The sequence below is a fragment of the Electrophorus electricus genome, chromosome 4 (genome assembly GCF_013358815.1).
Source record: "Electrophorus electricus isolate fEleEle1 chromosome 4, fEleEle1.pri, whole genome shotgun sequence".
Classification (NCBI taxonomy): Eukaryota; Metazoa; Chordata; class Actinopteri; order Gymnotiformes; family Gymnotidae; genus Electrophorus; species Electrophorus electricus.
Window position 1 is genome coordinate 14,456,736 of NC_049538.1, and position 25,423 is coordinate 14,482,158.

A 25,423-nucleotide genomic window follows, 5' to 3' on the forward strand; every position below is an offset into this window, starting at 1 on the left:
CATGGCACCCAGCACGCAGCCCACGATCAGGTAGAGCAAGCCGCCGGCTGAGCTGGGCGGCTCAGGCACGTACACGTCCGGCGGGGTAACAGGTTGCTGGCTGGGTCTTCCGGCAGACTGGCGCGCTGCATGCGTCCGGAAACAGGGGGGCATTCGGTAAGTGGGGGAACAGAAGATCGCGTGAGACAAATGACAACAAACCGGTGAAACAGCTGCTTGCTTCTGACAACAGCTCGGTCTGGACCTGTGTGGGTCTCACCGGGCCCTTATTAAGAGGAGTCATTAGTAACTGAGGTGGTAGTGATGTAGCACAATGTCTGCCATTGTCCCAGACTAATAAAACCATCGCTCTGTTCAAGGCTGTAATTACAGTAATGGCGTTTATAGCCTCCTGTCTTCAGTTGAAGTATAGCATTCCCGTAAGAGTGTCTGTCTCTCTCTCTCACCTCTTGTTTCACAGATCATCACGTTACTGTAGTCGCTCTTTCCCGCGTCGTTGAAGCACTGCATCTTGATGTCATAAGACGTCTCCGGCTGGAGCTGGCCAATCATGTGCCAGCGCTTGATGCCTGTGGGAGGGTTCAGAGGGAGGGAGCGTGGTTAGTGTGAGATAATTACACTAGTCTGTGCCTCTCAAAGCGCGTGTTGTTCGCGACAAACCACAAGCCCTCTGCCCTCCCCTCTCTCTCTCTCTCTCTCTCTCCCTCTCCCTCTCTGACCATGCGTTACTCCAGACAGACTCCTTATAAGGCAGTGTAATGTTTGTTCTGGCCTGACTCCAGAATTCCCACTGCACAGCACACAGACCTCACAACACACTGCAGAGCTGGAAGCACACACACACGCACATTCTGACTCAACTCTCTAATGTTTCATGTGTAGTTCATTTTGTATATGCACCCAAGACCTTCACATGGACTTACACACAAACACACACACACTCACACACACTCACACACAAGAACATAGACACTTGTTTGCATTTGAAGGTCTATGGGGCTGCCTATCTGGACAGGCATGTATCTCTGACAACCTACAGCTTTGAAGAACACTGAGGTGAAAATTACTAAGAGCAGACAGAGAGAGAGAGAGATGTTGGGAGGGAGAGAAAAAGGAGCAGGAGGTTTGGGGATGGCCGTTAACATTCCAGAGGGCGGGGCGATCCCCTCAAACTGTGGAGACGAGGGTGTAGGGTTTCAGTTCAGGCCCATTAGAGCAGCAGCCATTTATTAAAAACACATTTTAGCCTGGCTCATTACGCCACACTACACACTCACTGCACATCAATCAGCTGAATGAGTTTCCCCTCGGCCCGCCCCCTTCAACACACAACATATCCATTACACACACACACACACACACTGACACTCACATACATGCATGTACCTTATACACATAAAGCACACAAATATGCAGTATGGAGAAAGAAGTATGGAATATGGAGTATGTAGTATGGAGTATGGAGTATGTAGTATGTAGTACGGAGCATGTAGTATGGAGAGTGTAGTATAGAGTATGGCGTATGTAATATGGAGTATGTAGTACGGAGTATGGAGTATGGAGTATGTAGTAAGGAGTATGTAGTATGGAGAGTGTAGTATGGAGTATGGAGCATGTAATATGGAGTATGTAGTACGGAGTATGGAGTATGTAGTGCGGAGTATGGAGTATGTAGTATGGAGTATGGAGTATGTAGTATGGAGTATGGAGTATGTAGTATGGAGTATGGAGTATGGAGTATGGAGTATGTAGTATGGAGTATGGAGTATGTAGACCAAAAGAACAGAGCAGCAGATTGAGAGAAATTGCTCACCTTCTACTACGTCTCTCTTATAGTCGCTGTCATTGTCACTGTCTGTAGGCCGGTAGTAGATGTAGAAGCCTTGGATAGGAGTGTTGTTGTTGCTAGAGGGGGTGTACTGCAGGGAAGACAGATACAGACAGAATGGGGAGAGAGAGCAAGAGAGAGAGAGAAAGAGAGAGACAGACAAAGAGAACAACAGAAGACCTCATTTGTTAAAACGGACATATACTTAAACACACTGCAGTAGCACTACATAGCAGGTAAGCAAAAGAAAAAAGAACACTGCTCCACTCATCCCCAACACATGAACACTGCTCCACTTATCCCCGACACATGAACACTGCTCCACTCATCCCCAACACATGAACACTATTCAACTCATCCCCAACACATGAACACTGCTCCACTCATCCCCAACACATGAACACTGCTCCACTTATCCCCGACACATGAACACTGCTCCACTCATCCCCAACACATGAACACTATTCAACTCATCCCCAACACATGAACACTGCTCCACTCATCCCCAACACACGAACACTGTTCAACTCATCCCCAACACATGAACACTGCTCCACTCATCCCCAACACACGCACACTATTCAACTCTTCCCCAACACATGAACACTGCTCCACTCATCCCCAACACACGAACACTATTCAACTCATCCCCAACACATGAACACTGCTCCACTCATCCCCAACACACGAACACTATTCAACTCATCCCCGACACATGAACACTGCTCCACTCATCCCCAACACATGAACACTGTTCAACTCATCCCCAACACATGAACACTGCTCCACTCATCCCCAACACACGAACACTGTTCAACTCATCCCCAACACATGAACATTGCTCCACTCATCCCCAACACATGCACACTATTCAACTCTTCCCCAACACATGAACACTGCTCCACTCATCCCAACACATGAACACTGCTCCGCTCACCCCCAGCACATAAATACTGCTCCGCTCATCCCCAACATATGAACACTGCTCTACTCATCCCCAACACATGAACACTGCTCCGCTCATCCCCAACACATAAATACTGCTCCGCTCATCCCCAACACATGAAGAATTGTCAACATGTTTGAGATTCATATCAGCAAATACAAACAGAAACAAATTGCATCTCTCTGCTTTCTCGGCGCTCTCTTTCACTCTAGTTTACTCTCTCTCCCTCTTTCCCTCTTTTTCTCTTCCCTAAAACACACCACTCATTTAAAGTTCTCCTCCCATGCCCACACTCTCAAAATAAATTCACTCTATTCTAAAATCGTATCTGGACAGAGCCTCCAAATATACCACATTCATCCACACCCACCCACCCACACACACAGACACGCACCACAAATACAAACATACAAAACAAAAATATGCACACACACACACACACACACACACACACACACACACACACACACACACACACACACAAGCACACTCAATTACGCATACACACACCCACACACACACCTACAGAGTGGCCATTGTGGGCTTGATCAATTAGAGACCTGCTTTAGTTGTGGTGGCCATAGGGGAACAGTATAGGGGATGATGGGAAATATGTGTCCCTCAATTTAAACCTGCAACACCAACTGGAAAAGGCACACATGCACAAACACACATACAAACACACAGATACATGTGCACATGCATATAAACACAAACACAGGTGTATGCACACACACACAAACACGTATACATACACACACACACACACACACACACACACACACACACACACACACACACACACACACACACACACACACATACATACACACATACATACACACTCACTGTCCGGTCTGTGAAATGCACTAGGACTACTATTTGTGTAGTAGGACTACTTCAGGGTCCTACTGTTGTTCCCAGAGCAAGGATACCACACAGGAGGATGCTTCCGTCTGCACGCCGGAGCAAGTCTACGGGAATGTAGTAACGCAGGGATGTGCTAAACCCTTTAAAAGTGCCATAGAATGGAAAACTGTATAGGCCTTGGCCTTTTCGAATAAGCAGAATTCGGTATATGAAACATACTGTGAAGCTCAAACTCTGTTGTCACTTCCTTCAAATGTCGCATGAGCAAAACAGAGTCATAAAAGGGAACACTTCCAAAAATCGTAGATTGTTACATAACAGTCTTTCTAACATAACAGACTGATTAACAATCAAGCCTCTAAAATTTGCATACACCAGCCCACCTTGTAAGTGTGCGTGCGTTGCTACTTACCATCCAGCGCACCCTGATCTGCGTGTCGGTGATGGCCTCCGTGGAGATGATGTGCGGTCCAGTCACAGGGCGGTTGGAGATAGGGGTGCTCACCAGCGGCACGTGGTACGGCCTGGAAGAGGAACTGTGGGGACTCTCGCCATAAGTGTTCATGGCGACGACCCGGAAGCGATACGTTGCACCTATGGATGCACCCGTGGATACGTTTAACAGGTGCAGGCAATATGTTTAACTAGAGTATGTATCTCTCTCTGTCTCTAAGCTACAAAGAGGATTATTCATGTGTGTGTGTGCGTGTGTGTGTGTGTGTGACCTCGCCTGGTTCTAGGCTGCGCACTTCCACAGAGAGCTTTAGGGGTGAGATGTTGTCATCAGCAATGAGCCAGTCACCGTTGCGGCCTTGCTTCCTGAACTCCACGCGGAAGGCTGTGATCGGAGAGCCACCATTGGCCCGTGGGATCCATGTGACATAAACAGAACTCTCTGTTGCCATAGAGATGGTGGGGCGATCAGGAGCCTCTGGGACTGTAGGCCGAAATAAACTCATTACGCACCACAAAGTACTTAACAAAAAGGGAAAAAAAAACGAAAAAAAAAAAACCTGTTCCTCTGCTCTCTAAAATGCAAGTGAAAAATGGCTGTGTTCCTCGTTAAGTGGAAACAGCTGACCATCCATCTCATAAAAAGGGGAATAGAGAGAGAGAAGACTAAGAGAAAGAGAAAGAGAGAGAGAGAGAGAGAGAGAGAGAGAGAGAGCAGAGAACAGGAAAACAAACAGAAACACATACAACATAGACAAACAGCATGCCGAAGTGAAGCATGTACTTACTGAGAGGGCTCTGGGCCACAGAGAGAGAGAGAGAGAAAGAGAGAGAGAGAGAAGGAGGGGTAGAGTGAGAGGGAGAAGAGGGGGAGGAACAGGGAGAAAGAGAAAGGTTAGCATGATAGGGAGAGGGAGAGAGCCAAAGAACAGAGGAGGTTAGTGAAAAACAACTGTTTGGACATATTAGGTGAGGCCTACATGAATAGCTCACACATGCTCATGCCCTGTAATTGCTGTTTATAACGTCGCTGTGTGCGTTCTCTGTATTTCCAGATAATGACCAACACCCCACGCCTCCCACTCGTCACGAGCGCGTCACTCCTGCAGGAGCTCACCTCGGTCATGTATGACCACGCCGTAGTGCGTGTTCACGGTTTTCTCCTCCGGAGCCTGCTCAGGCACAGACACGTCTGGAGCCTTGGACGGGTTCTTACCGGAGGTAGAGCTTCTCTCTGAGACAAACAGGAGAGCAGGAGAGAGGCTATTATACATCCACGTCCATATTTACATCTGCTTTGGAGAAACTATACCCTGACAGTGTGTGTGTGTGTGTGTGTGTGTGTGTGTGTGTGTGTGTGTGTGTGTGTGTGTGTGTGTGTGTGTGTGTGTGTGTGTGTATGTGTGTGTGGGTGTGTGTATGTGAGTGTGTGTGAGTGTGTGTGAGTGTGTGTATGTGTGTGTGTGAGTGTGTGTGTGTGTGTGTGTGTGAGTGTGTGTGTGTGTGTTCATATATACACGTGCGTGTGGGTGTGTTTGTGTGTGTATACGCGCGTGTATGCGTGTGCACGTTTGTGTGTGCGTGTGTGTGTGTCTCACCCTTGGCCGTGCGGAAGGTGAGCATTGCGGGCTGCCCCTCCCCCGCAGTGCTGCGAGCTACCATCAGCACCTCGTAGAGGCTGGACGGCTCCAGGTCAGACAGGAGCAGGCTCTTCTCACTGCCTGGAATTCGCACTGTGTGCCAACTGCCCACCACGCTGCCCGTGTCATCCACCTGCAGCATCACGCACGCGCACACACACACGCACACACACACACACACACACACACACGCACACACACGCACACACACACACACACACACACACACACACACACACACACACACACACACACACACACACACACACACACACACACCGATGTAGGGTCTGTAATTCTGAATTTGTCTTTTATCCTCTCTCTGTCTGCCCTCTCATTCTCTTGCCCTCGTTCTCTGCTCTCTGTCTCTCTCCTCTGTCTCAGTGTCTGTTTTCTCTCTCTTTCTCTCTCTCTCTCTCTCTCTCTCTCTCTCTCTCTCTTCCATGTCCTCAGCTAGCACTGTGTCACTTTTTCCTGAGTCAGTCTGACATCATAGCCAACGGGACCTTAACAAGAGGTGTTTGCCCTTTTAGAGACAGGAGAGTGAATAAAAAGCTTTTATAGAGGAAATGACCGTCTCCTTTCACCCCTCTAGCTAGTGAACCAGCTTTGGACCACGACCCAGCTAGGCATTGTTACAGGCCTGCGGTAAAATAATTACTAATGACATAGCGATTGAAATAACATAGCAACTGGGACAGCATCACCGGCTGGAGTGCATCCAGCCAATGTGAACCAGCAGTATCTTGTGACTGCAGCTGATCCATCAGGATTTGACTGGCTCTTCAAAACCTCACATGATATTACTGGTGTTTACTCCCCTGTCCCTCAGCCTCAGTGACATAAGCAAAGACAAGAAGACGTTTCAGGGGTTGAGTCTTGTCCCGGAACAAAGCGTTTCGATGGAGGATTACAGTAACAGAAGAAATATCTTTTTAAACTGATCGTAGTCCTGAATCGTGAACAGAATGGCCAGCTACCAAGGTCAAAAATAGATCTCAATATGGTGAGGCTTTCGGAAGCACTCTCACCTTGCGGTATTTAACGAAGTAGGCGTTAATGGGGCTGCCCCAGTCACGGGCAGCCCGCCACTCCAGGTCATATGCGTTGGGTTTATGTGTTTGGGGCGGGCTGATGATGATTGGCGCCTCTGGAGTGGGCTTGTCATTGGTCCTATCAGTGGGCGGACCATCACCGAGGCCGTCTTCCAGGGGCAGGAACGACTCCTTCCCGTCGTCGCTCTGCACTGGCGGGACGGAGGGGTGCGTTTTCAAGGCAATAGCTGTGGGAGTCGTCTGAGGCCCTGCAAAAAACAGTTGTTTTGGAGTAAATTTTCCACATATCTCTGGATGAATAACAGGATCCTTAAAATCTGTTGTCAACTCTGCTTCTTCCTACTGACTATAGCAGTTATCTCTGCGGAAACCTTTTAAGCACACAACTCATCAAAGACAGAGATTTTCTTGAATCCACAGCATTGGAACAGGTCGTAAAGTGGTGAGTTACTAACGCTGCAGACAGACTGTCTGCGCATTTTGTGTTCCGCACAGACAACATCCGTCCCTGGAACACGCTTCCCCGAGCTCTCCCTGGAAGGGTCCGTGTGGTCGGTGGGTTTGTCCGGTGCCAGACGCTAATGGACCGGGTTCATTGGGCACGAGAAGGGAGCGAGGGCCACAGGCAGACGCAGGTGCATGTAGCACTACGTAGTAATGATTTTTTCGGCTGCCAGAATGTTCCATCTTGGAAGCGGTGAAGGAGGGAAATGATATTATGTCAGACACTGGTTGGGCACCTGAAGGATGGAAGTCTCTAGAAGTCTTCTGAGGGACAGTAAAAGCGTGTGTGTGCGCAGGCGTGGCCACACTGCTAGAAGCCCAGCAGCTGAATCTGGGGAGGTGACTGGGTTTGGCGTTCGAGGGACAGAGCCTCATTGCCCCTCTGGATCTTTGATCCGGTCGGATTCGGGGTGCATGTTGCCAGTGGCTCACTAAGGGACCTGCAGAGAGTGACCTCGCAATGCACACAGCAGTGTGTGTTTGTGGGCGCACAGTGAATAGATCCTTGATCCATGGAGCTCGCCTGCAGTCAGGGAGGCTTCCATTTGCACGGATTCGAGGCCATTAGGCGCATCGATGCCTGGATCTAAAGGCTGCTGCTCCCCGGCCTAGACCTGGTGGGGAGGGTGGGGCCGTCACCAGGCCTGGCTCCATCCCCGAGGAGCAGTGTGGCGGGATGGGTGGAGACAGCGCCAGCTGAGCCGTACCAGCGGTTCACAGGAGGAGGGTGAACACTGACGATACACACCACATACGCACCGTTTTTCAGGGGGAGGCAGAATTGTAGGCAGGGAAGCTTCACCTACAAAACCCATAAAGCCTTGTGACCACCTGACGTTCAGTTAAACGCGGTTTTTGAGCACTAGATAATGTCCTGGAGGCGTCTTGTAGGCACGAAGGGATTAGCGCAGGTGAACCACCCTGTAGTGTCTCTCTCTCTCTATCGTCTCCTTTAAATCTACAGTTGTATGTATACAAGTGCAATTCTGAGCTGAGTTGCAGTTTATCAGAGTCGCGTAAATCTCTTCGGCCTGCAAGCCAAGGGGAAGAGCAAGAAAGGGAGAGGGAGTGTGTGCCAACGTTTGGAAACAACCTTGGCCATCTTTTTTGAATCCCACTGCCCTTATCAATCACACTTGGAGTCACAAGGCTATACTTAGTAACAGAACGAGAAGAGAGCAGCGTAGGCTCTGTGTGCGTGTGGGTATGCATGTGCGAATGCGTGTGTGTTAATAAATATAAGGCCAGTTGTGTGTGATGTTGACAGCGGGGGGGGTCTGCTTCTCGTCAGAACCATGTGTAGTAACTCCTCACATTCCGTTGTTCCAGAGCTGATCCCTGACAGCACGCACAAAGATCACTCTCACAGCTCTGCTCCAGCCCGCCAAACCCCGCACATAATCCTCCCCCACACTGCCCAAGCCCCGCCCATAACCCTCCCCCACAGAGCCCAAACCCCACCCATACCCCCCCACACACACACTGCCCAAACCCCGCACATAACCCTCCCCCACACGGCCCAAACCCCGCCCATAAACCTCCCCCACACTGCCCAAACCCTGCCCATTACCCTTCCACACAGGGCACAAACCCCGCCCATAACCCGCCTCAACACTGCGAAAACCCCACCCTTAACCCTCCTCAAAACTGCCAAAGGCAAGACCTGTCCACCTCTCATAACACACCTCCTGCTTTAGCACCGCTACAGCCAAGACTATCTCATTAACACACACACCCTACACCACTACAGCCAAACCTGTCTCATTAACACACACACCCTACACCACTACAGCCAAACCTGTCTCATTAACACACACACACCCTACACCACTACAGCCAAGACTGTTCGACTAACACACACACACACATACATACCCCACACCAATACAGCCAAAGTATTTCCAAAGAATACTGACTAAAAATCTCTAATGAAAGATTGATCTGCCTCTCTTAGAGTACACTATTAGAACTCAGAATGTCTACAGTCATGCCAGTCTGTTATATTCTCAAATATAATTTTCATCTCCAGCTTCTTGAAGATCAATATCTAACATAATTCTGTGCTCATACCCAATGAACTCTTTTACGTACACTATGTACACTGTTAATAATTGACCATGGGTGTGTAATGCCTTCATACAATCCTTTTTTATTCAGGTGAAAAGGATTTTTACCTGATTGGACAATAAGTCTAGCAGCTGACTGTTCTGAGCCAATGCCATTGTCTATCAGGCACTGGTACATCCCCTGGTCCTGAATGGTGACTGAGGAGATACGCAGCGAGGAGTCTGATATCTGGAGGCGGGGTGAGGGTAGAATGGGGAAGGAGTTGAACAGCCAAATAATCTTGGGGGCGGGGTTTCCCCTGGCAGTGCAGGTGAATAGGACAGGTGAGCCAGCTGTCACGGTCTGGTCAGACAAACCTCTCAGTACACTGACTGCTCCTGTAGGGGAGGGGAGGAGAGGAGAGGGAGACAGTAAAGGTTAAACCCAAAGACATATCAGACATAAGGTCAAATTTCAGTAGACATTCTGTGTACTTGTGCACATGGATATTTTCATGGCTACTTCACTTAACTGAACTCACCCAGCACATTGACGGTGTAGTTGGCTGTGGTCACACTCCCGTCCTCTGAGTGGACAGAGCAGGCATACTGTCCCGCGTCGCTGAGCTGAACGTCGCTCACGGCCAGGTTGGTGTGTGCCACACGCACCCTGGCACCTGCCGGCAGCTCCCGGCCGTCCTTCGTCCACTTAGCGACGGCCGACGGGTTTCCGGATATTACGCATTCCAGCAGTAACGACGTGGACTGTTCCACTGACAGGTCGACGGAGGAGACGGGGTATGATATCCCCACCGGAGAGCGGCCATCTGAGTGCGTGAAGGAGAAGGGGAGGGGGCCAAATTCAGTCCATAGACATCAGAAATGAAATGGTTGACAAACATGTGAACTGCACCATGGACGCACGGATGGTGGTCCTTCAGCATGGCTGCTGATTACCTTTCACTATGAGCCTGGTACCATGGGCCTCTACCCTGGTCTCTCGGCTAACGGGATTGTACGCGCCACACTTATATAGGCCTTGGTCCTCTGGGGAAACGGAGACTATATGAAGGTTCCCAGTTGGAAGGATTAAATATTCATCTGAAAAACAAAAAAATAAAATAAAATACAGCAGCAAACAAATAATCATTCTTTTACTTTGCATCTTATTTTCCCCGAGTATGTGGAGAAGGAAGTAAAGAGTAATACGGGGTGTGTGAAGTGTTTGTGTGCAAGGTGGAGGTGTGTGAGATGTTTGTGTACCTGTAGACTCCTCTATCCACTGGCCCCGAATTCTGTAGCGTGGCAAAGCGGAGGGGTTACTCCGTGGCAACCTGCATTCGATGACGGCACTGTCTCCTTTTGTCACCGTTAACGACCGCCGATGCGTCTCCCTGAACTCCCCGATATCTGGACAAAGAGCAGAACATGGAGCGCTGCATAAGTTCACAACAGAAATCAATCCCAACTGCGCCTCAGCGAGGGGGTGGGGGTGGGCCGGAGGAGTTTGGGGGCGGGCTGCAGTGGACGCTGTGTAAGAACAATTGGGCCTTATCGGCCAGTTAGATCAGCCCGTAGGGCGGCGGCCAAGTGCTGCCCCCGTGCTTCCCAGCACGGGTGCGCAACGCCGCACAGCAAGCTCATTAAGGAGAACGTGGAACAGCGCCAGACAGGAAACGGGAAAAAAAAAAGACATCACTTCCTTCCCCTGGAAGCACTGAGGCACGAGTGGCCACTCTCAGCTGTTCCTGCTGAACTTAGATGAGAGAACGGAGCAGAAAAGAGGAGAAGAGGGGAGAGAACAGAGGAGAACAGAGGAGAATAGAGGAGAGGATTTGTGTATTTTTGTGTGTCTGTGATGCCGTGTGCATACCCGCGATGGTGACCCGTGCCAAGCGGCTGGCGATTGCGCCCGTGTCCGTGCGGGCTACACACTGGTACACGCCTGTGTGTGTCGGCTCCAGTGAGGGCAGAGAGAGGGAACCCAGCTGGACCTCCACCCCGGGCAGGGAACCGGGCTCCAGAGACTGACCCTGGAACAGCCAGGTGAGGCCGGCTGAGGAAGGACGTACCACGCAGCGCAGCTGAACCGCTCCACCCTGTTTCTGGACCACAGAGACAGGCTGCACCCGGAACGACAGAGATAATGCAACTAGGAGACGGAGAGGGAAAGAGATAGAGAGAGGGAGAGGGAGGGAGAGACAGAGTCAGAAAGATAGATAGGAGAGTTTTATACAAACAAGCTAAAATGTTGAAGATGGCTGATGATGAAACTGTGATGTATGAATGGGCATTTGTGAGTGTGTGTGTGTGTGTGTGTGTGTGTACATACTCACAGGGACAGATCAGTGTATGGTACACACACAGGACAGTGGACAGAACCTTCAGGCCTCTCAGGCCTCCCTCATCCATGATGCAGCTTCACCTCTGGGTGCTGACCAGGGGTCTCACACACACCCCCTCCACGCACCTAGACAAGACACACACACACACACACACACACACACACACACACACACGCACACACACAAAGTGCTATTAGTGTTATGTCAGTGCTGTTACAGGATTACACTTCGTACTGATGCAGCCCATACACGGGCACATACCAGGAATTCTTCCAACACTCATGACTGTGCACAGTTCATGAGAAATTCTTCATATATGCGTATGTCACCCAAGCTCAGCCCAGTTCTGACCCGAGCTCAGCCCACTTCTGACTGGACATAATCTCCAACCACAGTCACAATAATCCTCAGGACACATGTTCTTTAACATCCAGTGAGCATAGCTAGTCTTCCCTGACGAGAAACCTCACTCTGCGGACCTCTGCTATGATTCCCACTGGGTGTACACACACACACACACACACACACACAGCAATTCCCACTGAGAGTCTCCACACACACACACCACACACTGTAACTCAGTGTCACTGAGTGTCCATACACACACACACTGGAATTCCCACTGACAGTCTCCACACACTAGCTGGAATTCCTACTGATAGTCTCCACACACTCACTGGCATTCCTACTGTCCACTTCTATCAATCTCTCTCATTCCCCCTCCCTTCTTTCTCTCTCTCCCTCTCTCTGTTTATTGCTCTGGCAAAGTCCAAGATCAGCCCTGAATTTAAATGTTATAAGGCCATGAACAGCACGGAGGTGTTTGATTTGGAATGGCGTGATGGAGATGTGTTTTGCACTGTGGTGGAGGAGGAGTTGAACCTCTCCAGTCCGTGGAACTAATGCTATCTGGACAATTTTTGTACAGTATGTGAACTATTGTACTGGTGATGCAAAACGTCTTTTATTTATATTGATTCAATAAAAATCTCTCTCTCGCTCTCTCTCTGCTCGCTGTTGGAAAGGCTGTCTCTGTCCACTCTTAATATCACTCTGCTTTCACACTGTGTTGTTTCCTCACAGACTCACTGTAGCCTGAAGATCAACTACACACACACACACACACACACACACAAACACACACACACACACTCTTGAGAAAGACAAGGAGAGAACCCAAACGGAGAGACAAGAAAAGAAGTAGGAGGAGTGTAATTAGGAGCGTTCCTCTTGCCTTTTGAGTGCTGCCCCGGCCGGTCCCTCCCTTCTGTCTCAAGGCCAGGCTAATCCGCAGACCCTTTGATCACTGGCTCCCGGTTTGTAACCGTGGCTCGGGTAGGGGGCCGAGGAACAATAGTCTCCCAGCTGTGACATTCAGATGGAGGATGCCACGGGGCACAGCGCCAGCCCAACACTGGCCTAACACCGGCCCAAAACCGGCCCAGAACCGCGCCGACGCCGACCCAACGCCATGCCCTCTGCACGGGCGGGTCAGCCGGAGATGTGCATGTAGGATCCAGTAGAGGTGAACGAGTGGAAGATGGGGTGAGGAGCAGACCCACTTGGACACATACACAGTCAACACACACCCACACACAAACACACACACACTCAGATGCCCACTATAGCACCTTTACCATTTCATGCTGACCGGGAGATTTCAAAACAATTCTGTTTTCTTTTCTGATTTGGATATTTAAGGAATGATGTTCACATTTGGGCAATCAAGTGGTCTGAAAACAACTACAAAAGACCACCCTGTGAGCCCACCAGTCTCACACAGCCCAAAACAACTGCTTACTGTGGAAGTTATGAGAACCTAAGTATTACTGTGAAGTATAAAAATGAACCCCAGCCTGAACACACACACACACACACATACACACACACACACACACAGACACGCACACACGCACAGACGCACACACACATATACGTGCGGCCACGCACAGGTCAAAGGAGGAAACACAGGAAATAATAAACTCTCTCAGCCTCATGCTCACACCCCCTCTCACCCCAGAGGTCAAAGGTCAGCAGAGAGCAGAGAGTCAGCGGGTGTCTGTTGGCCCTGGACACGCCCCTTGCGGTCACACCCCCAGGAAACAGGGCAAGAAATGGGGAACAGTTTTCACTTTACTCAGACCTACTGAAGCCAACCAAGCCTTCACATACAAACACACACACACACTTCTATAGCAGCCACTATTACACACACATTTCTTGTACAAATGATCACTATTATCACAGTGAAACGTGTGTGTGTGTTCACACGTGTCTGCGCGTGCGCGTGTGTGTGCATGCGTGGGTATGTGTGTGTGCCGTGATTCCTCTCCCCGTGACTCGGAGGGGAACGTTTCTGATTCTCCACGAGTCCTGACAGGTCCCGTGTCTGTGCCCCTATGCCATCTCCATCTCACTGCCAGAATAATCATATATAATTACAACAATAACACCAGCCTTCCATTAACCCCCCAGACGAGGCTGAGCATCATGGCACGCCGTGCGGGCCCAGTGCCGGGTGAAGAGTCCCGGGTCCGGCCGGCGCCGCAGCAGGCTGGGGGCGGGCGTGAAGGCAGCCCTGCCGCACCTCGCCTCTATCGGGGCGAGCGATCTGGCGAGACGAGGAAACGCAGAAGCCGAGCTCCTGGCGCTTATCTCACCCGCCTTCCCACCGACATCCGCCCGGAGGCGTGGGGCCTCAAGGCTGGCTGGCTCCTCGTGGGATATCTGGTGTCCTTCATCAGAGAGAGGGAGGGAGGGAGGGAGGGAGAGAGAGAGTGAGAAAGAGAGAGAGAAAGAATGAGAGGGGCAGAGGAAGGGGGGAAAACGAGCATGACTAAAACAAAGAAAGACAAACAGAGCGAGAGAGAGAGAGAGAGAGAGAGAGAGAGAGTCAGGTGACGATCCCCACGGTCAGGTGACGATCTCCACCACGCGGGTCACATCAAAAGCAACCGTCATGGCAGCAGGAAGGTAAGTGGCAAGCGCAAGCCGCCTGTGCCCGTCATGCCGGATGCTGATGGGGGCGCCTGCATTTACCCGTCACACCGACACACCTGACGGACGCCAAGACCCCGGTCCATCAGCACGGCTGTGGCAAGCATGGAATCTGTAAACACCGCAGGGTTTAGCGGGATAAATGGCTGATCTGCTCATTACGTTGGATGGTTTGGGGAACTGACTGGTGGTCAGCTATTAGGAACGCTGCTCCAGGGCCTGTGTGTGTTTTACTCACTTCCGGAGACACACATCTGTCCTGTGTGGCCCTGCGACGGAACCAGAGACACACACCTGTACTGTGTGGCCCCGTAACGGAACCCAAGACAAACATCTGTACTATGTGGCCCCGTAACAGAATCAGAAACACACAGCTGTCCTCTGTAGCCCCAACCAGAAACACACATCTGTCCTGTATGAACACGTTACTGAACCAGAGCTGTGGTGTTACGTGCATGTGTAAAGCATCTTCTGGAGGACAAACTCCACTGTTACTGCAGGTGTTCCCAACTGAGAGGAAGCGCTACAAGGGTCAAAGCAAGTAAAACAAGTGCAGAGGCTCCAAGAGGCACTGGCACAGAGACAGAACCCCGATCAAGTCTCTACCCAACCCCATCTAACCACACACCGGCCTTAGTTTTCTCTATATGTTTACTGTTTAGTGAGGTAAGTCCTCACTAAGAGCGGAAAAGAGGAATAACTGGACGGACGGGACGCCATCTGAACTCATCAGCGACTCTGGGGAATCCACCCAGCCGAGGAGCGTCCACGACGACACTGCTACAGAACATTCCAGCGTGCTGGCTCCTAATGGCGGGACTATCAGGGATAAAAAACATTCCCGAGAACACCCTGGGGGTGGGTGACATCTGCGAGCACCTGCCGCCCCTCTGGAGGAGAAGAAAGAGTCGCCCCTCGCTGCAGGAAGCGCTCGGAGAGCCCCATACCCAGATCCCTGTCATACTGGGAAAACGGGAACAAAAACGATATGGAGGAACTTCGGAAGCATCAAAGAGCAGGGGGAGAGAAAAAGAGGGAGGAAGGAGAGAGAGAGGGAGAGAGAGAGAGAGAGACAGAGAGTAAGAGAGAGGAAGGAGAGAGAGTGAGAGAGATAGTGGGAGAGAGAGAGAGAGAGAGAGAGAGAGAGAGAGAAAGAGAGGGAGGGGACAGAGAGGTGCATAGATAAAATTATGGGCTTGAAAATTTTAATTTATTCAAATTTATCTTTGAATTATTAAGATAAATGAATGCAATTCCTGTGCCCTGTCAATGTACAGTACAAACAGAAGTGTCACTGATGCACTGCAGGGACACTGCAGAGGCGTTTAACAGCTGGAAAATGAAATGGGAGCGCTGGAGTGAGAGAATGAGCTCACGATGGTCCAATCTGACCTGTGTGCTAAAACACACTGTGGTGCTATACACAGAACCTGTCTGCACTCGCCCTCGCAGCTGCTGAGAGAGGAGCGCTTACACACACACACACACACACACACACACACACACACACATTCCACAGAGAGAGAGAGAGAGAAAAGAAAAACCCAAAGGTCACTAAAAAAAGAATGTAAAAACCAACAGCACAAAAAGATTGAAAAGCTGAGCTGACGGGAGAGACCCAGGAAGCCACGCGAGAGAGCAGTGGATCACGGATCTGTGTGGAGGGGAATAGCTGCTCATTTCCACCGCTGTTGCCAGACAGAGACACAATGATACTGTGTGAAGCACCCTTATAATCCTCCCTTCCTGCTTACTCAGAAAGAGGGATGGGGAGAGAGAGAGTGAGGGAGAAAGAGAAAGCGGGAGGACGAGAGTAGAAGTGGTGCAGACAGAGGGGATCCACTCCACTGCTCCCTGATTGGCTGCTGTAGGTTGTGGTAAGAGGACTAGAAGTCCAGCAGCCCGAGACATGGGAGGCTAGTGAATGGAAACGCTGGGCCTCTGCTGAGCAGTTCAGGGGGAGAGAGAGAGAGAGGGAGAGAGAGAGAGAGAGGGAGAGAGAGAGGAGGGAGAGAGAGAGAGAGAACAGAAGAAAGGGAGAGAGTGAGAGAGAGAGCAAATGAAAGTAGAGGAGAGAGTGAGAGATGGGGACAGAGGGAGATAGATGAAGAGAAACAGAAAGAGGGGGATGAGGGAGAAAGAGATGGAGAGAGAGAGAGCTGGTGGGCAGGGTGGGATTTGGTCTTTGTTTTAACGGGAACGCGGGAGGAGGTGAGGCTGGAGGGAGAGATGCTGAGCAGCAAGATTGGAATGACACTCATCCCATCACACTGAGGATACCCTGTGTGTGTGTGTGTGTGTGTGTGTGTGTGTGTGTGTGTGTGTGTGTGTCTGTGTGTGTGTGTGTGTGTGTGTGTGTGTGTGTGTGTCTGTGTGTGTGTGTGTGCGCGGGTGCGCGTGCGTGCGTTTGCGCATACAGTGCGATCAGAAGTCCTGGAGCATCTGACGCCATGCTCGGTGCTGACAGGAAACCGTGTCGTCTGCAAGGTACAGGCTAGGCCACGGGGCAACCGCACCCCAGTTTACAGGGGACAGGACAAGGGCAGCGTGGAGAAAGAAAGAGGGCTTAAACCCCTGGAACCAGACAGCCACGACCAGCAAAGGACTGTGTACCCGAGACACACGCAGCGCCTCCCCGAGACAGCGCTTCCCAGGCCCAGCTGTCTGCTTCCACCCGCTCCCTGAACGCCTGGCCCTGGACCTGGGAGAGTAATTCCTCCCCCGGGCTACTTGGCTTCGGATACAAACACCCATCAGGGCTCACCAGGGGGATGTGGGGTCTCTCAGTACAGTGCAGAAGAACACAGACGAGCCCTCTTAATTGGAGTTTGTTTGTTCTGTGGCATCTTGTTTGCCTGGAATAGGGGGAGGGGCAACCGAGAGAGGGGAGGTGCTGAGAAAGAGAGGTATAAAAAGAGAGAGTGAGAGAGAGAAAGACATGGTGGAGAAGTGAAAGAGCTGGTTCCCAAGGTTTTCAACGATGTGAATTAAGAGCAGAGGTGAAACTCAATAGGACTGTCTGCCTGTCTGCCTGCTTGCCTGGCTGTCTATCTGCCTGCCTACCTGTCTGTCATCGTCTGTCGCTCAGCCACTGGATTGGGTCCATGCAGGCCTGAAGGTGTAATGGAAGAAAGAGAAGCCACATAAGAAAGTGTGTAGAGACCAATCTGATAGGCCAGTGTCAGACCTGTCTGATTCAATGACCATGGGCTAGAAAAGAACGTGTGTGTGTGAGTGTGTGTGTGTGTGTTTGCACTGCCAGGGCGTTGGACATCGCCTGCAGAACAGGAGTCTTTTTACTCACATTCCACCTCATACTACGAAAGAGAGCAACTAGCCAAAGAAAACCATCAAAGTAAAGAACCTATACCAGCAACTATACTAGTAACTATACCAGCAACTATACTAGTAACTATACCAGCAACTATACTAGTAACTATACCAGCAACTATACTAGTAACTATACCAGCAACTATACCAGCAACTATACTAGTAACTATACCAGCAACTATACCAGCAACTATACTAGTAACTATACCAGCAACTATACTAGTAACTATACCAGCAACTATACCAGCAACTATACTAGTAACTATACCAGCAACTATACTAGTAACTATACCAGCAACTATACTAGTAACTATACCAGCAACTATACTAGTAACTATACCAGCAACTATACCAGCAACTATACTAGTAACTATACCAGCAACTATACTAGTAACTATACCAGCAACTATACCAGCAACAATACTAGTAACTATACCAACAACTAAACTAGTAACTATACCAGCAACTATACTAGTAACTATACCAGCAACTATACTAGTAACTATACCAGCAACTATACCAGCAACTATACTAGTAACTATACCAGCAACTATACTAGTAACTATACCAGCAACTATACCAGCAACTATACCAGCAACTATACCAGCAACTATACTAGTAACTATACCAGCAACTATACCAGCAACTATACTAGTAACTATACCAGCAACTATACTAGTAACTATACCAGCAACTATACTAGTAACTATACCAGCAACTATACTAGTAACTATACCAGCAACTATACCAGCAACTATACTAGTAACTATACCAGCAACTATACTAGTAACTATACCAGCAACTATACCAGCATCTATACCAGCAACCATACTAGTAACTATACCAGCAACTATACTAGTAACTATACCAGCAACTATACTAGTAACTATACCAGCAACTATACTAGTAACTATACCAGCAACTATACCAGCAACCATACTAGTAACTATACCAGCAACTATACTAGTAACTATACCAGCAACTATACTAGTAACTATACCAGCATCTATACCAGCAACTATACTAGTAACTATACCAGCATCTATACCAGCAACTATACTAGTAACTATACCAGCAACTATACTAGTAACTATACCAGCAACTATACTAGTAACTATACCAGCATCTATACCAGCAACTATACTAGTAACTATACCAGCAACTATACTAGTAACTATACCAGCATCTATACCAGCAACTATACTAGTAACTATACCAGCAACTATACTAGTAACTATACCAGCAACTATACTAGTAACTATACCAGCAACTATACTAGTAACTATACCAGCAACTATACCAGCAACCATACTAGTAACTATACCAGCAACTATACTAGTAACTATACCAGCAACTATACTAGTAACTATACCAGCAACTATACCAGCAACTATACTAGTAACTATACCAGCAACTATACCAGCATCTATACCAGCAACCATACTAGTAACTATACCAGCAACTATACTAGTAACTATACCAGCAACTATACTAGTAACTATACCAGCAACTATACTAGTAACTATACCAGCAACTATACCAGCAACTATACTAGTAACTATACCAGCAACTATACTAGTAACTATACCAGCAACTATACCAGCAACTATACTAGTAACTATACCAGCAACTATACTAGTAACTATACCAGCAACTATACTAGTAACTATACCAGCAACTATACTAGTAACTATACCAGCAACTATACCAGCAACTATACTAGTAACTATACCAGCAACTATACCAGCAACCATACTAGCAACTATACCAGCATCTATACCAGCAACCATACTAGCAACTATACCAGCAACTATACTAGTAACTATACCAGCAACTATACCAGCAACCATACTAGCAACTATACCAGCAACTATACCAGCATCTATACCAGCAACTATACTAGTAACTATACCAGCATCTATACCAGCAACTATACTAGCAACTATACCAGCATCTATACCAGCAACTATACTAGTAACTATACCAGCAACCATACTAGCAACTATACCAGCAACTATACTAGTAACTATACCAGCAACTATACCAGCAACCATACTAGCAACTATACCAGCAACTATACTAGTAACTATACCAGCAACTATACCAGCAACCATACTAGCAACTATACCAGCAACTATACCAGCATCTATACCAGCAACTATACTAGTAACTATACCAGCATCTATACCAGCAACTATACTAGCAACTATACCAGCATCTATACCAGCAACTATACTAGTAACTATACCAGCAACTATACCAGCAACCATACTAGCAACTATACCAGCAACTATACTAGTAACTATACCAGCAACTATACCAGCAACCATACTAGCAACTATACCAGCAACTATACCAGCAACTATACCAGCAACTATACCAGCAACTATACCAGCATCTATACCAGCATCTATACCAGCAACTATACCAGCAACTATACCAGCAACTATACCAGCATCTATACCAGCATCTATACCAGCAACTATACCAGCATCTATACCAGCAACTATACCAGCAACTATACTAGTAACTATACCAGCAACTATACCAGCAACCATACTAGCAACTATACCAGCATCTATACCAGCATCTATACCAGCAACTATACCAGCAACTATACCAGCATCTATACCAGCAACTATACCAGCATCTATACCAGCAACTATACCAGCATCTATACCAGCAACTATACCAGCAGCTATACCAGCATCTATACCAGCATCTATACCAGCATCTATACCAGCATCTATACCAGCAACTATACCAGCAGCTATACCAGCAGCTATACCAGCAACTATACCAGCATCTATACCAGCAACTATACCAGCATCTATACCAGCATCTATACCAGCATCTATACCAGCAACTATACCAGCAGCTATACCAGCAACTATACCAGCATCTATACCAGCAACTATACCAGCATCTATACCAGCATCTATACCAGCATCTATACCAGCAGCTATACCAGCAACTATACCAGCATCTATACCAGCAGCTATACCAGCAGCTATACCAGCAACTATACCAGCATCTATACCAGCATCTATACCAGCATCTATACCAGCAACTATACCAGCATCTATACCAGCATCTATACCAGCATCTATACCAGCATCTATACCAGCAGCTATACCAGCAACTATACCAGCATCTATACCAGCAACTATACCAGCAGCTATACCAGCATCTATACCAGCATCTATACCAGCAACTATACCAGCAGCTATACCAGCATCTATACCAGCAACTATACCAGCAACTATACCAGCATCTATACCAGCAACTATACCAGCAGCTATACCAGCATCTATACCAGCAACTATACCAGCAACTATACCAGCATCTATACCAGCAACTATACCAGCAGCTATACCAGCATCTATACCAGCAACTATACCAGCAGCTATACCAGCATCTATACCAGCAACTATACCAGCAACTATACCAGCATCTATACCAGCAACTATACCAGCAGCTATACCAGCATCTATACCAGCAACTATACCAGCAACTATACCAGCATCTATACCAGCAGCTATACCAGCATCTATACCTGTAGCTTCCCATTCAATCCCTGCATATCTAAGCACAAGCTTTCCTCTCCCCCCGGCTCCCTCTTTATCTCCCTCTCTTCTCCTCCTTGTTCTCGTGCCATCTCGCTCTTTTTTTTCTCTCTCTCCCCCTCTTTCCCTCTATCATTCCCTGTCTTCTCTCTCCCTCTCTATTTCTCATTTCCAACTTCAGCTCAGAATATGCTCTCTCGGTACTCCCTGGATTCCATCACCTCCTCCATCACCATGGTGACCAGGCCAGACATACAGCCACACAAGCGGCTGCTCAGTGTCCTGCTGATAGCATCCTGGCCCGTGACCAGAATGTCTCCCGGGGTGGAGACATATATTAAAAACTGTGACTCGAAATGTGTGGAAACCAACAACAAAATGACACTGTGTCTCCAAACAGTCATGAGGCAAAACACATAGAGTGTCACACATACACACATACACACACACACACACACACACACACACACACACAAACATACGTTCACACTCAGGCGTCTGTAAATTATCTGTAGCAGCAGGAGAGAAAGACCACTCACACACTGGGCTTCCCAGGGCTCTGCTATGAACAAATGTATGCAAACAGCAGTTACCGTAGCAATCTCCGAGGGCAACGAAGCCACTGCAGAGTGCCATCTACAAGTTTCCAAGAGCATTCACACATCTCCTGGTGTACGAGAAATTAGCACCACAAAACAAAAACAATGTTTCAAAATTTAAATAAGAAATCACCCTCCTCTTGAGCACACTGCAAAAAGCATGAAACATGCAGCATGTGTGCAATGTGTGTGCTGTGTATCTACAAGGCCGAGGAGTGTGTGGCAGCATCTATTTAGGCTGTCTAAAAGTTTACCCATTTAAATGTTTATCTGTTTTGTCTTTTAACTCTGTTTTGTAACTCTCTCGGGTCACGTTTCACCTCACTGCTCCAGATCCCAAAACAGAGTGGTGCGTGTGCAACAAACTTAAAGGACTGCGAGTAGGACCCTCGACGTGACACGCAGCTCTGTACCAGCGCCCCCTCTCAGCAGTGGCAGAACTGCAGTAGCCATTGGTGCTCTCGCGTACCATTCCTGTACAGGGTTCAACCATAACGATTACCCAAATGCCCGGGAAAAGTAAAACACGACATCAGGACAGCAGAACACTTGCCTGGTTGGGCCAGGTCATGTAGGGGTGGTGAGCGTCATGTGTTAACAACTGATGCCAAATTCAATTCACTTGAATATTTAACCCCTCTTCAAACAAAAAATGGTCTTAACCGATCACGCATCCAATCAAAACAAGTCAATTATATTATGTGTTGACAAACAACATCAAAGCGAGGTGTGCAGGAAAATGGCGAGGCGCAAATACGAAGCGAGGCGAGACCACAGCTTCGCTCCCTCAGGGCTTGAAGTGGCTCTTTTTTGTCGGTACTACAAATTTTAGAAAATGCTCGATAAAGCTGTCACAAAGCGTATAGCAATGAAAAAAGCCGCTATAGCGCATCCGGACCACTGGACAGGTGCATACGACAGGTGAACAATGAAGCTGATTCCAATTTGATAAAGTTAGTCACAAGAGCATATCACAGGTTTAAAAGAGAAAGGTGTTTGTTATGAAAGCTTTGCTTATTTACAACAAAAAGAAAACAAGTTAAGTGAAAGTATGTTGTGAGAACAGACACTTAAGGATAAATAACATATTTACATATGTGTGCTTATTTTTGTGTGAAAAGCATTTTACAATACAAAGATTTGCTGCAGTGAATTTCCCAGTCGCTTGCCTGTTAATGTTGAAACCTGTTGTGAAGGATAGTGTCCCGCTCCAGCACACAAGCCATGGACCACACCTTCAGCACACGGGGCACTGAAGACAAAAACATAATAAACATGTCTTTATTATGATAAAAGCCCCTAGGAAGCACGCAAAACAGGGTATCTTACGGATACCAGCCAGGAAGTTGTCATAAATATTACGGATCTCTCATCCTGTAAATGAATCTAATGTTGGCTGTTTTTGACAGACGGGTCAAGGCTGTAACAATGAGGGGCCTGTTTTTGGACACTGCTGGGAATAAATTCAGGTTTCTAAAAATGACCCTGAAAAGGAGAAGATCACTCTGCTCCCCACGAGAGTCGGGTCATGTTGAGGTACAGGGCTCGACACACCACCCGCCACCACCCAGTTTCTGTGCAGCAATGGCCTCGCTCTGCTCCACCCGCTGTAGAGTGTCGCAGGAGCGCTCAGGCTGCACGCCCGCCGCGCCTGTGAAGGGGCGGCAGTACGGAGCTGGTCCAGACTCAGCAGGCTCGAAACCAAAACCCGGCTTGGCTTGACCCCGTTGGGTCACAAAGAGTTGGAGAAGAGGAAAGGGGAGTTCTCGCTCGCTGTCTGCGCCGAGGCGGACCAAACGTAGAGATGTGGCAGGAGGAAAGGAGGGTCACGCACAGGAAAGGGCCCGAGAAGCGAATCTCGCCAAACAGGAAGTTGCATAGGACACAGATACATCTAGTCTGGCTTCTGCAGAAGGGCCAAAGTGCTCTATACCCTCGTCCGCTGGGTCGGAGTCCAGGTTGCAAGGTCAGCCTCGGGGTTCAGGATTCTCTCCCCGCCCCAGAGAGTGAGAAAGTTTGGTCTCATCAGATCTTGAAGGACAATTACAGGATAAATGGCTGTTCTTGGCAGCGATGCACTTGCTCCTCAATCATGCCATGTTGCAACTTCTTGAGGAAATGTATTTTGGTTTTTCTTTTCTTAATGAGGCTAAGTGCAATCAGTCTTAAGTGCTCTCATAAACGTTAGGCACTTCCACCAGCAATCACATCCCAGTGTGATATTTTTTGTTGTTGTTGTTGTTGTTGTTGAACACTTACTAATCTCCCCTGCAAAAACGGTACCAATGCAAAACGGCCACGAAAATTCTGACAACACTAGAGTCAGGTCTGAAATCCTAATTCTGTAACCTCAACTGTAAGCATTGCCATGTGTTTGTAGCCGCATCAAAGTAATATATAAAACTGCATATCAGATAGAAACGGTCACACATTTAGAAACTTCTTGATTCACAATGCTCTATTTTGTCACTGACAGCAGATGAAAATGAAACAGTCTGAATTATCTCAGAAACAGATGCTAAACAGAGTATATATTCTTACTGTATGCTTTGAGTAACCAATCATCAGACATTCCAGATTAGTTCAGTTGGTGTTTTGATGAATTATAGATTTCACATGATTCACCAAACTTTAATATATAAAACTATGCAGACTGACTTTTAACCATGTCACATCAAGGGTTTTTCATCAAGTGCAATTACACATCAAGTGTAATTCATATCATAATCCAAATATGAGATATTATTGCTGTAACGACTGCCCGAGTGCCGCAGGGCGTGGTACAGGACGCACAGACTCCCTCAACTTTGCGCAACATTTAATTATATTAAACATACAGGACAATGGTGGCACTCAAACGTAACATTAACATAAACATACTTAACGCAAATGATAAAGACTGTAACATTAACATAGACTATACAAACAACAACAATAGTTATGCAAACATGAATACTAACATACTACTCAGACAGTAACAAACAATGACCACCACTGAGGCACGCGCTGACAGGGGTTTAAATAGACTAACAAACACTCAGCGTTAAACCCCGTGCAGGTGCGTGCCATCACGGGGGTGTGGCTACAAACAGGAGTGAACACCCGTATCACGTCAGGCCGTATCACGTCACTTGGGGGGGGGCGTCCCGTGACACTTGCAATATAGTATTTTACCCAAGTCATTGTAATGTAGCATTTTACAAAATATTTGATTATTAATTAAAGTATTTATTATTAAATGTATT

General features: G+C 48.0%; 1 protein-coding gene across 3 annotated transcripts in view; it reads right to left on the reverse strand.

The window, feature by feature from the left end:
- The window catches only part of cdon (cell adhesion associated, oncogene regulated), a 37,059-nt gene that overhangs the window by 4,745 nt on the left and 6,891 nt on the right, over window positions 1–25,423 (reverse strand). For 2 of the 3 annotated variants that reach the window (XM_035525127.1, XM_035525129.1), the window contains exons 2-16: window positions 23,348–23,430; window positions 11,678–11,811; window positions 11,215–11,493; window positions 10,605–10,751; window positions 10,299–10,442; window positions 9,884–10,168; window positions 9,471–9,740; window positions 6,769–7,040; window positions 5,696–5,870; window positions 5,215–5,331; window positions 4,375–4,581; window positions 4,057–4,238; window positions 1,814–1,919; window positions 447–569; window positions 1–125 (exon numbers count right to left, since the gene is read on the reverse strand). The exon at window positions 1–125 is cut by the window's left edge and continues 67 nt beyond it. In XM_035525127.1, the coding sequence (XP_035381020.1) occupies window positions 1–125; window positions 447–569; window positions 1,814–1,919; window positions 4,057–4,238; window positions 4,375–4,581; window positions 5,215–5,331; window positions 5,696–5,870; window positions 6,769–7,040; window positions 9,471–9,740; window positions 9,884–10,168; window positions 10,299–10,442; window positions 10,605–10,751; window positions 11,215–11,493; window positions 11,678–11,753 (2,508 nt within the window). In that variant the 5' untranslated portion in view covers window positions 11,754–11,811; window positions 23,348–23,430. The remainder of the gene's footprint in view (window positions 126–446; window positions 570–1,813; window positions 1,920–4,056; window positions 4,239–4,374; window positions 4,582–5,214; window positions 5,332–5,695; window positions 5,871–6,768; window positions 7,041–9,470; window positions 9,741–9,883; window positions 10,169–10,298; window positions 10,443–10,604; window positions 10,752–11,214; window positions 11,494–11,677; window positions 11,812–23,347; window positions 23,431–25,423) is intronic. The other variant, XM_035525128.1, reaches the window with a different exon arrangement.